Here is a 14,230-nt window from a genome sequence, read left to right on the forward strand (position 1 = left end):
ACACGCCCCTCCGCCGTCGGTCGAGCATGGACCTCCGTCGCTCGTCCTCGACGAGGATGAAAAACCTCCACCTCTTCGGCCCCAAGCGAGCCATCGGCAGTAGGCACTCGTTCGCCAGAGTCTTCGCCGCCGCCCTGTGCGTCCTCCTCGTCCTCGCCGTGGCCATGCGATCCGATTCCGTGCTGGCGCCCCGTCACCTCTTTGCCGGCAAGGGCATCAAGTCGACCCGTGCCAAGCATCGGCCCGTCGACGACGCCGGCGACGACGACGACGGCCCGCTCCGCCTCGCGTCCGGCCGCCGGTTGATGAACTGCTCCGTCGACCTGCCCCATCTTCGGGAGCTCCAGCGACGGCACGGCCTCGCCGACAAGATCCAGTACATGCGCCGCTACGTGAGCTTCAGACGCAGGGCCGGCCTCGCGCGCGCGCGCATGACGAGCCTCTCGCAGAAGCTCCTGACGGCCCCCCTCGGCCTCGTCGACCTCAACCAGCGCCCCCCGGCCGAGGAGGAGTGCCCCGAGCCGCTCGAGGTCGACGTGCCCGTGTCGGGCCTGCCGTCGACCGTCAACGCCTCCGACTTCATCTTCGGCGTCTCCACCTCCTACCAGCGCTTCATGGATCCCGAAAAGTCGCCCGTCGACGACTGGATCTTCTGGCTCACCGACAACCGCGGCCGCTCTAACGGCGCCAAGCTGCTGCTCATGCTCCTCGACGCCACCGACGACGAGCTGCAGGAGGTGGCCAACCTGCTCGGCGACGTCGGCATCGACGTCGACCTCTACCACTCCGACGCCTCCCTCGAGATGGCCGTCCGCTACTTCAGCCTCGTGCCGACCCTCGTCACCCACATCGACGCGCCCTCGAAGAAGTGGTTCGTCACCTGCGACGACGACACCTTCTTCCCCAGCATGCACGGCCTCGTCGAGAGGATCGGCGCCCTCGACGACACCAAGGAAATGTACGTCGGCACCCTCTCCGAGGACGTCGGCGCCATAGAGCGCCACGGGTCCCAGGCCTTTGGCGGCGCCGGCGTCTTCCTCTCCAAGCCCATGGCCGAGAGGATTGCCGCCATGTACGACGCCTGCACGACCGAGGAAAAGGTGCTCGAGTCCAACTCGGGCTGGGGACCCCAGGGCGACATCCTGCTCCGCAAGTGCATATACGAAAACACCGAGACGCGGCTGACGACCGTCTGGGACCTCTGGCAGCTCGACTTCATGGGCCATCCCGCCGGCTTCTACGAGTGGGGCATCAAGCCGCTCTCGCTGCACCACTTTCGCGGCTGGCACAAGGCCAAGCCGGGCGAGATGGCCAAGATCGCCCACACCTGCGGTGAGGACTGCACCATGATGCGCTTCCGGACGGCCGACAACTTTGTCCTGTCCGGCTACTCCGTCGCCCACTACCCCGAGGGCCTGACCGCCGACTTTGACCAGCTCGAGGCCACCCTCTGGCCGGCGCCCGAGAACAAGGGCTGGAACCTCGACTTTGCCTTTGGTCCTCAGCGCAAGTCGCTCGAGAGGACGGGCCGCAAGATCAGCTGGGAGCTGCAGGAGTCGGCCGTGCATTCCGACGGCTCCGTCGTCCAGACCTTTACCCGGAAAAAGGACGATTCCCGTTGGGTGGACAAGGGCGGCCGGCCGATGAGTGACTCCGACGGAGTCTTTGAGCTCGTCTGGATCCCCTCCTCCTCGTAGCCGACCGGCGGGACCGCCCGAAGTTGAACTTATCACCGTCTCACCGTCGAGCGCTGGACGAATGGCCGGTCCAGGTTGGCCTGCCGTTCGAGCCACGGTCCCCTCGAGCCCACTTCCAAGCCGTACCTGTGGAGGGAGCATCGGGCCCGAGGGCGAGGCGGCTCCCGGCATCGACCACGTCCAGCACGGTGCGCGTTGCATTTAGGCCTTGGCTCCCCTGTCGAGCCCTCTCGTCGTCGTCCCGTCGGCCGTTCCGTCCAGGCTCCGTCACCTCTTGTCCTCGGTCAACTATTGTTTCCGGGACGCCGTGGGGGTCCGAACATGGATGGAATCTGTGCGTCGTTTGACGAGTGCCTTTCTCTGCAGGAGGATGACCGGGCATTTCTCCCTTGCTGTCCACTTGAGCAATTTCTTCCCCCTCCGGCCCGACTAATTCGTCGAGGATACGCAGGCCGGCCGCGACGACGTAATGCCATCGTTTGTACCAACTAGACTTGCCGTGTCGTCGGCCGAGGACGCCGTCTGTTTGCTCTCCCGTGTCATCGATCCGGTTCGGAAAATGGGAGAAGGGAGGAGGGGAGGGGAGGGTTGGAAACGGGACGATGGCCTTGAGCAGCGAAAGTCGAACCGACGAGAGACGGTGGCTGACACAAGTAGAGACAATCGATATCCTTCCGAGATGAAGCTCGATGCCAGGGCCACGTCGAGCTGTGTACCCTGCCAAGCTGTATGGAAGAGGCCGTCATCATGCTGGCCGTCATCTTGACCGTGGAGAAAACTTTGACTTGTCCTCCGTACGGAGTACAGTTGCTGCACAGTATTGCTTGTACAGTATTGCTTGTACAGTATTGCTTGTTCAGTATTGCTTGTACAGTCGCTGCACAGTATTGCTTGTACAGTATTGCTTGTACAGTCGCTACACAGTATTGATTGTACAGTGCATTTGTATAGGTAAGGAGGTAGGACGTACTGTATTGCCTAGTATGCTGTAGGTACGGCGTGCACTTGTATGTGGTGCTAAAGAGGTACAAGTCTGACGTGCACTTTCACACCTTAGCAGCACGTACAAGCGCACGCCGGACTTGTACCTCTTTAGCAAGACGACAAGTACGGCCTGCACTTGTACCTGCTGTTAGGGAGGTCAATTATAGGGTCATCAGTGATCAAGTACACCGTGCAAGTAGGCGGCACTCGTACCGTACATTGAATAGTATGCACTGTGCAGCATTCATTGCAATAAACTGCTTCGCACTTGCCGCCGTGTTGCGTGATGCTGCTTAGTCATCAGGTTGCCCCTCCCCCTCCATCGCCGTCGACCTCGTCCGGCTTCATTTCCTCGACGATTCTCGACGTCGGCCATCTCGCACCGGCGGCATTTAACTGTACCGCGCCCTTCTCGCGCCCTTCTGCACCCCCGGCGGTCGCCATGTCGTCAACGTAAGTAGCGTCGCCGTCTGCTTCTTCCTCCCGAGCTCGAGGGACGCCCGTGGTTCTGACCCATCCCAGCACCGGCAGCGTGCTCTCGCTGCCCTTTCGCAAGTCGACGCCGCTCTCGTTGGCGTCGACGATTCGCGAGTACGTCAGCTCAAAGTACGACCAGCACCCCGACATGTTCAAGCAGGACCTCGAGGCCGTCGACACGCTGCGCTGCGACGCCGTCAACGTCAGGGAACCCCACGTGAGCGGCATATCGAAGCTCCAGGCCTACGCGGCCCAGCTGGTGTGGATGGGAGGCAAGTTTCCCATCGACGTGAGTTCCCTCGCCCCCCTGCCGACGTCGCCTCTCCGTTGACGGCCGAAACGATGGGCGCCGAGTTCACCTGGTATCCCGCCCTCGGCTACAACACGGAGCGGCCCATGGTGCGCAACAACCTCAAGTACGAGCTCATGAACGTCCTCTACAACCTCGCCGCCCTCTACTCCCAGGTGGCCGTCAACAACCCTCGATTGACCCCCGACAACCTCAAGGTGGCGGCCCACAACTTCAACCTCGCCGCCGGCGTCCTCACCCACGTGCAAAAGGAGGTGCTGCCCGACCTGCGGATGCCCGACCCGCCCGAGGACATGGACGAGAGCACGCTCGAGGCCTTGATACACCTGTTCCTCGCGCAGAGCCAGGAAGCCACGTGGCAGAGCGGCGTGCTGCGCGACCTCAAGGATCTCAGCATCGCCAAGCTCGCCGCCCGCGTCTCGGACCTCTACAACGCCGCCGCCGAGGCCGCCGTCAAGAGCGAGGCCATCAGCAGCGCCTGGATACACCACATGACGGCCAAGCACCACCACTTCGCCGGCGCCGCGCAGTTTCGCGCCGCCCGGGACTGCCTCGAGAAGCGCCGGTACGGTGAGGAGGTGGCGCGGCTCAAGGACGCCGTCGCGTGCCTGTCCGAGGGCGTCAGGGAGACCAAGGGTGGCTACCTCAGCAGGCTGGTCGTCAACGACCTGAGCTCGCTCAAGAAGATGGCCGAGGACGAGCTGAAGCGGTCGGAAAAGGACAACGACATGATCTTCCTCGGTAGGTCGCCGCCCGCTCCGCCGAGCGCCCCCCCCGGGCTAATCGTGGTGCAGATCCCGTGCCGCCCAAGTCGGAGCTCAAGGTCCTCGACCGCTTCAACATGGCCGAGCCCAAGGTCCCCCCGGCCGTCGCGAGGCCCCTCGAGCATCTGGGCGACAAGGCCAAGTTCGGGCCCGCGCTGTTCTCCCGACTCGTCCCCTTTTCCGTCCACGTCGCCCTCTCCATCTACGAGGAACGGAGGGATCGCATGGTGAACCAGAACATCATCCTCGAGCTCGAGCAGCTCACCGAAAAGGTCCACCTGCTGCTCTCGTCCGTCGGCCTGCCCGGATCGCTGCAGGCGATGGAGAAGCCGCTCGGGCTCCCTCCCAGCCTCGTCCAGCACGCCGAGGAGCTGCGCCAGGCCGACGCCATCGGCCGCGTGCAGAGGAGCCTCGCCGACATTGACAAGCTTCGCCAGGCCGACTTGGCCGTCTTCGAGGAGGGAAAGTCGGCCTTGGCCGCCGAGCGGGACGAGGACGACCGGCTGCGGGCGAGGCACGGGACCGAACGATGGACGCGGCCCGACGGCCGAAACGACGCCCAGGGCGCCAAGCTCTGGGGGCACGCCGGCGAGATCGAGGGCTACTTTGACAGCAGCCTCAGCAGCGACGGCATCGTCAAGGAAAAGTTTGCCGCAACCCAGCATCTCCTGCACGTCCTCTGCGGTCCGGACCGGGCGCTGCTGGCCTTTGTCCCGGCCAGCGCGCAACGGGAGACGAGCGAGGAGCTCAAGTCGTCCATTGGCAAGCTGCGCAGCGCATACAACGACGTCCTGCGGCTCGAGAGCCGGAGACGGAAAAAGGTGGAGTGGCTCCGGCAGAATGCCGTCCGCGACGACATCAAACCCGACATCCTCAAGGAGGCGGCCCGGCTCGAGAGGGCCTACCCGTCGACGGCCATCGTGCCCGCCCACTTTGAGGACTTTTTCGAGAAGCGGCTCGATGTGCTGTACGAGCCGGAGCTGCAGTTCGTCGACAGGGAGGCGCAGGAGCAGGAAAAGGTGATTGGGCTCGTCGAACGGGCCAACCGCGAGTTTGAGGCCCAGAAGCGCAAGGTCGGCGACAGGGGCCTGCAGGAGCGAGAGCAGGCGCTTCAGAAGCTCGACAGCGCCTACTTCAAGTACAAGGAGATTGTGAACAATCTCGAGGTCGGGAGGAAGTTTTACAACGACCTGAACAAGATTGTCGGCCAGGGATTCCGGGACGTGGCCAAGGGATGGCTGTCGCAGCGGAGGATGGAGGCGCGCGCACTCGAAGAGCAAGTTGCACCGTCGGCCGCTCGGCCACTCGTCCACGCATCTCGTCGCATACATGCTAACCGGCGTAGGGAACTGAGCATGCCGCCGCTGTCCAATCTCGATCTGTCGCACAACCACGGCGGCCAGAGCCCCTTGATGGCAACGTACGCGCCCAATCAGCAGGCGAACTTGGTGAGCGACCCGACGCAGCAGCAGCCGCAGCAGCAGCAGCAGTTTGCGAGAGGCCCGCTGCCACAGCCCGGTACGGCGTCAGCGGCGATAAGCCCGGCGGAAGAGTCGATTCAGTCCTGGGCGACGGCGGGTCATCAGGTGCAGCAGACGCAAGCCGCGGTGTCGCAGCCGGCAAATCCGACGGGAGGCATGTGGAGTCCAGCCATGGGAATCAAGTTTGGCGGCGAGGGTCCCCGTCAGGGCACCGCCGGCGGATCTGGGACGTGGAATCCAGATGGAGGCATCAAGTTTGGGTGAGCGGCTCGAGCCAGGCATGGATGCACGGCGGAGCTTGTCCCTCCGGCTCCCTCGTGTGCCGCCGTCCGGTTATGCATCCGCCAAGTATGGTCGTCCACCCAACATGGCCGAGCTGCGAGTCGATTTGAGAGGTGACGTGCCGGCGTGCCTCTCCCGTCCCCTTTCTCTCCTCTTCGACGTTTGTCGTCAACGCCAGCCAGCCGCATCAAGTGTTGACCGAGGCGTGGCGGCCGTGGTTGACCATCAAGACAGGTGTATTGACCTTCAAGACAGGTTTTGTGCTGTCCAACCCACCGGCCACGTTGACGTCCAAGGTGGAGGCGGCGATGTTGGCATCAAAGTGCCCCCACGTTTATTCCATCGCTCATGGCGTCCATGGGCCGGGCAACGTCGGATCGGTCGTCTACCGCGTTCCGTCAAGAGGACATCTGTGCCGGGAAAAGAGCGAGGGCGTCGGCAACGTTGAGCGTCCGAAGCGACGTACCGGCAGTATCAGAAAGCAACCGTCGATGGCGCACAGAGCTCACCAATGAGGAGCATTGCTCTTACGGTTCGGCCGCCGAAAGTCGCACGGCGCAGGCAAACAATACCACTTTTTCATGGCTTTCGGCTTTCGGCGTACCCGGCAAAAGCGAGGACGAGGTGCAGATGGACAGACCACACGGACAGGCTTCGAGACGGCAAGTTCTATAGTACGAAATGCCCGACTGTTCGAACGGGTGGATGGATCCGTCTATTCGTCGTTTCGTTTCACGCTATCAGTACACATGAAAAACAAGCATGATGCTGGCAATGAGAGAGGAGAAATCTGAATCTTGCGTGCATGCAATCTATTCGGCACGAATCGCTATTCAACGAGGCCCGAACAACGGCAGCGTCAGAGACAAAGGAGAAATAAAGGGGGTATAAAAAGGAGAGAGCGTGCCTGCGATGCGACATTTCCGACGGTTCGACAAAGCGAGTGCTCACTTCGTCCTGTCGGCGGCACCGGCATCTTGGTTCACGGCCTGCATCTGCGCGTTCATGCGGCCAAACTGCCACTCGGGCAGCGTGATGCCCGTCTGCTCATTGATGGTGGTCATGAGCGGAGGGAGCATCTGGTAAATGTTTCGCATGGCCTCGGTCGGATCCCCGTTCCCGCCGCCGCCGCCGCCGCCGCTGCCCGTGTTCCAGACGGAAATCTTGGGCTCCATGCCCCGGACGGCGGCGGCGTTGGCCTTGGCCAGCTCGACGTAGGTGCCCTTTTCGATCATCATGTACTGCAGCAGGCCGGCCGGGCCGCCGAGGGCAGACGACAGCTTCGCGTAGGCGTCGGCCATGGCGCTGACACCCTCCGACTCCTTGACCTTGCGGACAATCTCGGCCTCGGCGGCCTGCTGGGTCGCGTAGGCGGCGGCGTCGGCGTCGATGCGCGCCTTGTAGGCGGCGGCGTCGGCGTCGACGCGGGCGGCGTAGGCGTCGGCGTCGGCCTGGCGCTGCTTGGCCTCCTGGTGGGCCTGGGCGTCGGCCGTGACCTCGTAGGCGGCGCCGAGGGCGGCCTGCTCCCGGCTCTCCTTGGCGATGGTGGCCTTGACGACATCGCGGGCGCGCAGGCGTTCCATCTCGGCGGCGGCGCGCTTCGTCTCGACCTCCTTCTTGAGGTCCTCGTCCTTGGACTCGAGGGCGCGCTGGGCCTCGATGCGGGCAATGTCGACGTCGCGCGTCAGGGCCGTCTGCCTCGTGTTGAGGCGCGCCTCGGCCTGGGAGCGCTCAATGTCGCGCTCCGTCTTCTGCACGGCCGTCTCGGCGTTGATCTTGGCGATCTCGCGGTCCTGCTCGCCCTTGCGCTGGGCCTCGCCGACGTTGCCCTTGAGCTGGGCGTCGGCGACGTCGATGCGCGCCTGGTTGGTGGCGCCCTCGTGGGCCTTGCGCGAGAGGGACTCGAAGTAGACCGAGTTGGGCGCGTCCTTGAGCTCCTTGACGTTGGCGTTGTAGATCTTGAGGCCGAACTGGTCGAGCTCGGACTGGATGTTGCGGAAGATGCGCTTCTTGAAGACCTCGCGCTCGCTGAAGATCTCCTCCATGGTCATGCTCGAGACGAGGACGCGCGTCTCGCCCTCGATGATGCCCTTGACGATGCCCGCCACGTGGGCGCGCTGCTCACCCTTGCTGCCGGCCGAGGGCGAGTCGGACTGGGCGAGCAGCATGGCGTACTTGAGGAGGGCGTCGCCGCGGTCCTCGCGGAGGCCGCCAGCGGAGCTGCCGGGGCGGGCGAGGCCGGCGTCGGCGACGTCGGAAGCGGCGGCGGCGAGCCCCGCGTTGGCGCCGCGCTGGTTGACGTCCGGGCCGACGGTGAAGACGACGGGCAGCGAGAACTGCAGCTTCTCCTTGGTCATGGCCTGGAGGTCCATGGCGTAGTCGTGCGGCTGGACCGAGAAGCGGCTGACGCGCTGGAAGGGCCAGACCCAGGCGGCCTTTGTGATCTTGACGGTGCGGATGCTCATGCCGGTGATGGCGAGGTACTCGTCGGGGGCCGAAACGATGTACAGCATGATGGCGGCGCCGGCCGGACGGCGCGTGCTTTCCTAGTCGTCGCAGGGGGCCTCTTGGCTGAGGTTGACGTCTCGTGCCGCTTGCACGGGTCGGCCTTGCAGGAGTTGACTTTGCTCGAGTTGGCTTTGCTCGAGTTGGCTTTGCTCGAGTTGGCTTCGCACGAGTTGGCTTCGATCAAGGTAGGCTCTCCACGGAGTGGTTTTTCCGGTCAATCTAGCTCGAGAAAGTCGAGGGATCAAAGGGAGAGAGTATCAAGAAAGGGAAAGCTACACGAGTTGGCTTCGCACGAGTTGGCTTCGATCAAGGTAGGCTCTCCACGGCGTGGTTTGTCCGGTTAAAATGGCTCGAGAAAGGCTCGAGTTTGCTTCGCACGAGTTGGCGTCGATCAAGGTAGGTTCTGCAAGGAGTGATTTGTCCGGTCAATCTGGCTCGAGAAAGTCGAGGGATCAAAGGGAGAGAGTATCGAGAGAGGGGAAGCTCGCGTGCACCAAAAAGTCGGCGGGGGAGGAGGCGGGCAACGGTCAGCGGGAGGACGCTGTGGTTTTATCTCCGATTCGAGAGACCTCTGTCAGGCATCCGCACATCGGTCGAGGCAGCGTGGCGATGCTCGTGCCAAAGCGTCGGCCGCGAGGAGGGGAGAGACAGGCCCTGCTCAGACGTAGGGGTGCCCTCCTCCTCCTCCGCCCCATGGCACCGCTCTGCCTCTGCTTCCTTGTCCGTATTATTTGACGCATTCGAGAGCAGCCAATCGGCGCAAGCAGCGGGCAAGGGTGGTCCGGGTCCCGTGATGGGATGCTCGTTGCTCGCATCGGACCTGTCGGGAGGAGGATGACGGGCGGATGAAGGGGGTGAAAACTCGGTTGTGAGGCGCAGCGAAGCCAAGGCGGCGAGACAGGGCAAGGCTGACGCCGCCTCACCCGGCGACGAGGCTTTCCAGCTTCGCCTTGTGGCGCGGCGGCGCCGTGACGGCCAATCCTGCCCGCCGGAGATGCTCACGCCGCCGCGCACGTGCCGGGCGCACAAGTACCGGTACATGCGTGCCCAGCCAAGCCGGAGATGCTCTTGGTGCTGGACCGCGGTCCGGCGTCGGCGGCACAAGTACCGGTACATTCGCGCGCGTGAGTAGTCGCCGGAGATGCTCAGGCTGCTCCATGTGGTCTCCTGTGATGGGGGAGCAGGTACCGGTACATGCGTACTTGGCTAAGCGAGCACACACTGCACAGTGATTGGGCGCTGTAACGGAGATGCTCGGTACTGTACCTGCACGGCCCCAGCACAAGTACCGGTACTTGCAAGTATGCGCGACGCCCATGACAGCCAGCCATGATCTTGGTGCTGCACCATGATCCCTGTGTTGGGAGCTCAGGCACCAGTACATTCATGCACCCCAGTCCATACTTTGTAGGTGCTTGTGCCGCAATTACGTACTTGCATGCTTGCACATAATATGATACTTGTGCTGTAGTTGTGCGGAGCACTGCGAGTACGGTACTGTACTTAGTTCTGCAGCCTGCAGGTACCGTACTACTGTACATGCAAGTACAACTATTACTCGAAGGTGTACAGGAACTTGGCACTCTGGTGGAGGTGGAAACATGTTGCGCCCAATCAAGTATCTTCCCCGCCAAACAACGAGGAGAGTGACCCCCGGTAGGATGCAGCCATTTTACCCCTCACCGTCACACTGTACAGAGTACAAGCACTGTACACCCAAGTACAATCAGTGTACAAGTGTACAACTACGGAGTACTCGGTGCTCCGTACTGTGTACTGTACGGTAAGTACGCTGTGATCGTCGCCAGTCCAGCATCTCAACCCCCCAACCGTCAACGAGAGTTACGTACAACCATTATGTCGTGATCGCCAGCCAAGCATCTTCCCCAGGTAAATCATGTGGAAGGCGACTTTTCGCGGCATGCATCCCCTTTGCCCCCCCCTGCACGGAGTGCGGTGAACGGACATGTGTGCTCATCCAAGGTCGAGCATCTCTCCGACGCAATCATTGAGGAGTCACAGTACGGAGTGCCGGCACGTGACATATCCTCATCGCTGGTCAAGTACCGTCAACGGGCAGGCGACTTCTCGCGGCATACGCCTCTGCCTCACTCCGCCGTGCCGTGCACCGTCTGGGGCCATGCGAGTCTATCGCGAGTCAAGTACCTGTGCTGGGTAAACAGTAGGGAAAGCGACCTCGGCGGGTTACGTCCCCTCGACCCCTCACTGTACGGTGCATGGTGCGTGGACGTGTGCCTCTATCGCGGCCCAAGTAGCGCGTCCCACCTCGCGTCGAGGCGATACTTGTGGCGCGACGGACAGGATACGGCACTTTTTGCGGCACATGGGCCCCCAGCAAGGTACATGTGCAGGCATGCCTAGACAAAAGTGACGGTTCAGTTTTGGTTGCGCGACCGCTACAAAGTGCATCGACACTTTTGTCACCCCCGCACACCTTTTGTCACCCCACTATAGTTGGCGGGCGGGCCCCCTGAAGCTGTCCACCGCGAGCGCTGCAACCTCTGCCGGAGATGCCCAGTAGCGCGCTGGGCGATGGCGCAGGCGCTGTCGATGAGTCACTATGGCGCTCGGTTTACAGGTCACGGGGACGCCCGCCAGCGCCGTCGTGGCAAAACTACGGGCCACCGTCGACTCGCAGCCTCTCCGCCCCCCACGTGTCGTTTTCGTCCTCGTTTCCATCCTCGATCCCCTCCCCCATTCCATCCTATCCTCGTTCCCATCCCCATTCCCATCCTCCCCTAGACGCTTCTCCTTCTCCGCGGCGGCACTGTTAAGCTAGCGTCTCATGGACGGCTGGAATCGTGTCTAGCTCGTCGGCGAGTTTGCAAGATCCGTCGTCGCTCCCGGTCGGTACCGTTTTTGTCGTTCCAAACGTCTTCTCGAACCAGCCCGCACCGCCTGCTCGTCCACGCCTCGACGCTCGCCGGGCCGAGTATGGCGACTTGGCTCTCGTCCTTGACCGGTCTGGAACGTGAGTGGAGCTACGCCTGCCGTCCGCGAGGAGCCGGAGAAACGCCTGCAGAGCTTGTGCCGTTCCGTGACCATGGCCTACGAGGAGGTGCGGTCCAATCGTCGAGGCATTCGACGCCGCCTTAACGGATGTTGGCCAGAGAGGCTGAGTCTGATCGGCCTCGCGACATGGAATGGTCGACGGCCCTCGTTGGTCTGATTCGCAACCGACTGCTCGTCCTGCAAACGAGCCTTCCGGCGACTTGTCATGGCTTGTACTGTTTGCTGGCCTCGTCCCCAAGAGTCGTCTGGCTGCTCCCGCACACGATCCGCTCATGGATCTGGCGACTTCGGACGCTGCACACCGCTTGCCGGTCTCGTTCGCAATGGACCTGCTCCTCCCTTGATATTCCTGCCGCCTTGAACGATCCTCCTCTGTTGGGTGATGCGTCTGGCCAAGCAGAATTTATACCGCTGGCCTCGTTTGCAGTAAGCTTTGCCCTCCATCAACGCACGCTGCTACGAGTTCCAACACTCTAAGATGGCGTAATGCGTCGAGCGATATGGAATCATCTGCATCTTGTTTGTCTCGTTGACACAGGCCTTGTGTCACGATGCTGACTAGCAGGAAGGCAGTATATGCAAAGACTGTAGAATTTTCGAACTAAGGAGGAAGAAAAGAGAAAATAACAAGTGCGGAAAAGGAAGAGGCTATCTATATAGGGTGGTCCGTACATCACGTACCACGCAAGTCAGAAATTTGGACATATAGTACAATAACTTCTTTACTATTGAATATATTTGAGTTACAGATATATAGATTGAATGATTGATTGTATTCATTATTTCTGCCTCCCAATCTTGGTCGGGTTAGGTAGGGTATATCCTATTATTTTAATATATATATAGAGACTGTGTCTTTATTCTAAATAGACCCTTACATAGACTTGTCAACCGAGTCGTATGATTTAGACTTATAGCAGTCCACTATAGCTAGTACTATATCCACCACACTACTTTCAGTATATTCCTATACAGTATAACTAATATGAACATATATTTATTATACTGTATAACATATATTTATTATACTGTATAACATATATTTATTATACTATATAACATATATTTATTATACTGTATAACATATATTTATTATACTGTATAACAGCCGATCAGCCGATCTTCTAACACTCTCCGCCCTGACCTTCAAGTAGGCCGGCTGCTCTAGCTGCATTTAGTTCGCAATAGGTACAACTGCAGTAAAGCTACTAATATAGGTTTAACTAATCAGGAGAGGATTCGACCCGCCTTTTACAATCGTACCTATAGAGTAAGGTTGGAGAGCCTACCCTCCAATAACTAGTCAGAAGATGTAAGGGATACGGTTCCTATCCACTTAACTAGACAAAGTTTAAACTGGTCTTATTTATACTCCGGAAAGTAGCTTTCTTGTTGATCTTACGATATTGAATTCGTTAGTACCGCAGCTAGAGCGGATCTCCTACTATCTACTGCATTACTGAACTTTTAATTCGTAGCTCTAATATAACGGTTGAGAAACGGCAATTGGCATTCCGATCAATTGGCTCAAGTGGTCGACTGGATACTACGTATACAAGTTGTATTGTAGTAGTAAGTTGGCTGGCAGTAGTACTGCCGCCAGTCGCTCCGAGTCGTAGTTCGGAGAAATAGTACGCTGTATACTATCAGTCAACTCTATATACTTATACTCGCAGTATAGTATAGTATATTTGCTAGTAGTAGTACATGATTCCCACCCACTCTAACAAGACAAGGATTTAAACCAGTCTTATGAATGCTCCTAAAAGCGGCCATCTTGTTGATATTACGACATTATATTCATTAGTGCTTGAGCTAGGGCGGATTCATCACTCTCTGCTGCGTTATTGAACCTAATTTTGTAGCTCAAACATGGCTGCAACCTTATTATCGGCACTGTGTCCATAACTCTAAATATGCTAATCTAATAAGAAGCAGTCAATTAAACGGTTTAAACAATATATAGTTTTGTTTTTGGAATTAAATATAGGACAGTGTAATATATTCTTTTGGATCAGCTCTATTATTTGCACTTATCAGTTGGCGGGTTATAGAGGGTAATGAAATTAACTGCTTAATAAATACACTCTCTTTAATCGATATATAAAGCGGTCTGATTATACGTTGTTAATTCTCGTCTTGCAGTAAAGTTTGTTATATTATTCTTAATGCTATCAATACTTGCATGCTTGAAACATAAAGTACTTTAGGCCTCGTATTATTATTGTGAAGGTTTTTATTTTTTCAATTATAATAACTACACCCTTTTGAAACGATATAACAAGTAGTCTGATTTTAAGTTATGAATTCTCGCCTTGTAGTAAAGTTTATTTATAATAGTCTAAACTCTAATAATATTTACATGTTTGAAACATAGAGTGCTTTAGGACTCGTATTGTTATTTTTCAGTGATATTCCAGTTGCTACACTTTAGAATGTTGTCCTTGTTGAATTTTAAATTCTAATAGCATCAACAGATTAATGCAAAAAGCTAATGGATAATGATCGTTATGATCAAGGACTATTCATATCGAGTTCAAGCTTATCAAGCATTTCGCAGGGAACATCATCCTATTTCTAAATCTCAACCCCTTCTGTAGTAACGGGCATAATTTACGTTATGCAGGATCAACTAAATCCAATAGTAAAGTCTTTGGATTTTTAATTATTACCTACGGAATAGCGACTAGTCGA

The 14,230-nt window shown here is 58.4% G+C and overlaps 4 protein-coding genes across 4 annotated transcripts; 2 read left to right on the forward strand and 2 right to left on the reverse strand.

Annotated features, from left to right (window-relative positions):
• Positions 1 to 26: 26 nt before the first annotated feature.
• On the forward strand, positions 27 to 1,697 carry DCS_08277 (glycosyltransferase family 31 protein; the record flags this gene model as incomplete). The annotated part of the gene is made up of 1 exon (XM_040805555.1): positions 27 to 1,697. The coding sequence occupies one exon, from the start codon at positions 27 to 29 to the stop codon at positions 1,695 to 1,697; it is 1,671 nt and encodes a 556-aa protein (XP_040655659.1).
• Positions 1,698 to 3,123: 1,426 nt separating this feature from the next.
• DCS_08278 (pH-response regulator protein palA/RIM20) lies at positions 3,124 to 6,510 on the forward strand (the record flags this gene model as incomplete). The annotated part of the gene is made up of 5 exons (XM_040805556.1): positions 3,124 to 3,134; positions 3,204 to 3,447; positions 3,513 to 4,209; positions 4,263 to 5,973; positions 6,174 to 6,510. 5 exons carry the CDS (start codon positions 3,124 to 3,126, stop codon positions 6,508 to 6,510), a joined length of 3,000 nt encoding a protein of 999 aa, XP_040655660.1.
• A 432-nt stretch (positions 6,511 to 6,942) lies between these two features.
• On the reverse strand, positions 6,943 to 8,508 carry DCS_08279 (uncharacterized protein; the record flags this gene model as incomplete). Its single annotated transcript, XM_040805557.1, has 1 exon — positions 6,943 to 8,508. One exon carries the CDS (start codon positions 8,506 to 8,508, stop codon positions 6,943 to 6,945), a length of 1,566 nt encoding a protein of 521 aa, XP_040655661.1.
• Positions 8,509 to 9,052: 544 nt separating this feature from the next.
• DCS_08280 (uncharacterized protein) lies at positions 9,053 to 9,853 on the reverse strand (the record flags this gene model as incomplete). The annotated part of the gene is made up of 2 exons (XM_040805558.1): positions 9,053 to 9,670; positions 9,770 to 9,853. The coding sequence occupies 2 exons, from the start codon at positions 9,851 to 9,853 to the stop codon at positions 9,053 to 9,055; spliced, it is 702 nt and encodes a 233-aa protein (XP_040655662.1).
• Positions 9,854 to 14,230: the final 4,377 nt, after the last annotated feature.

This window comes from Drechmeria coniospora, chromosome 03 (assembly GCF_001625195.1).
Source record: "Drechmeria coniospora strain ARSEF 6962 chromosome 03, whole genome shotgun sequence".
Lineage (NCBI taxonomy): Eukaryota > Fungi > Ascomycota > Sordariomycetes > Hypocreales > Ophiocordycipitaceae > Drechmeria > Drechmeria coniospora.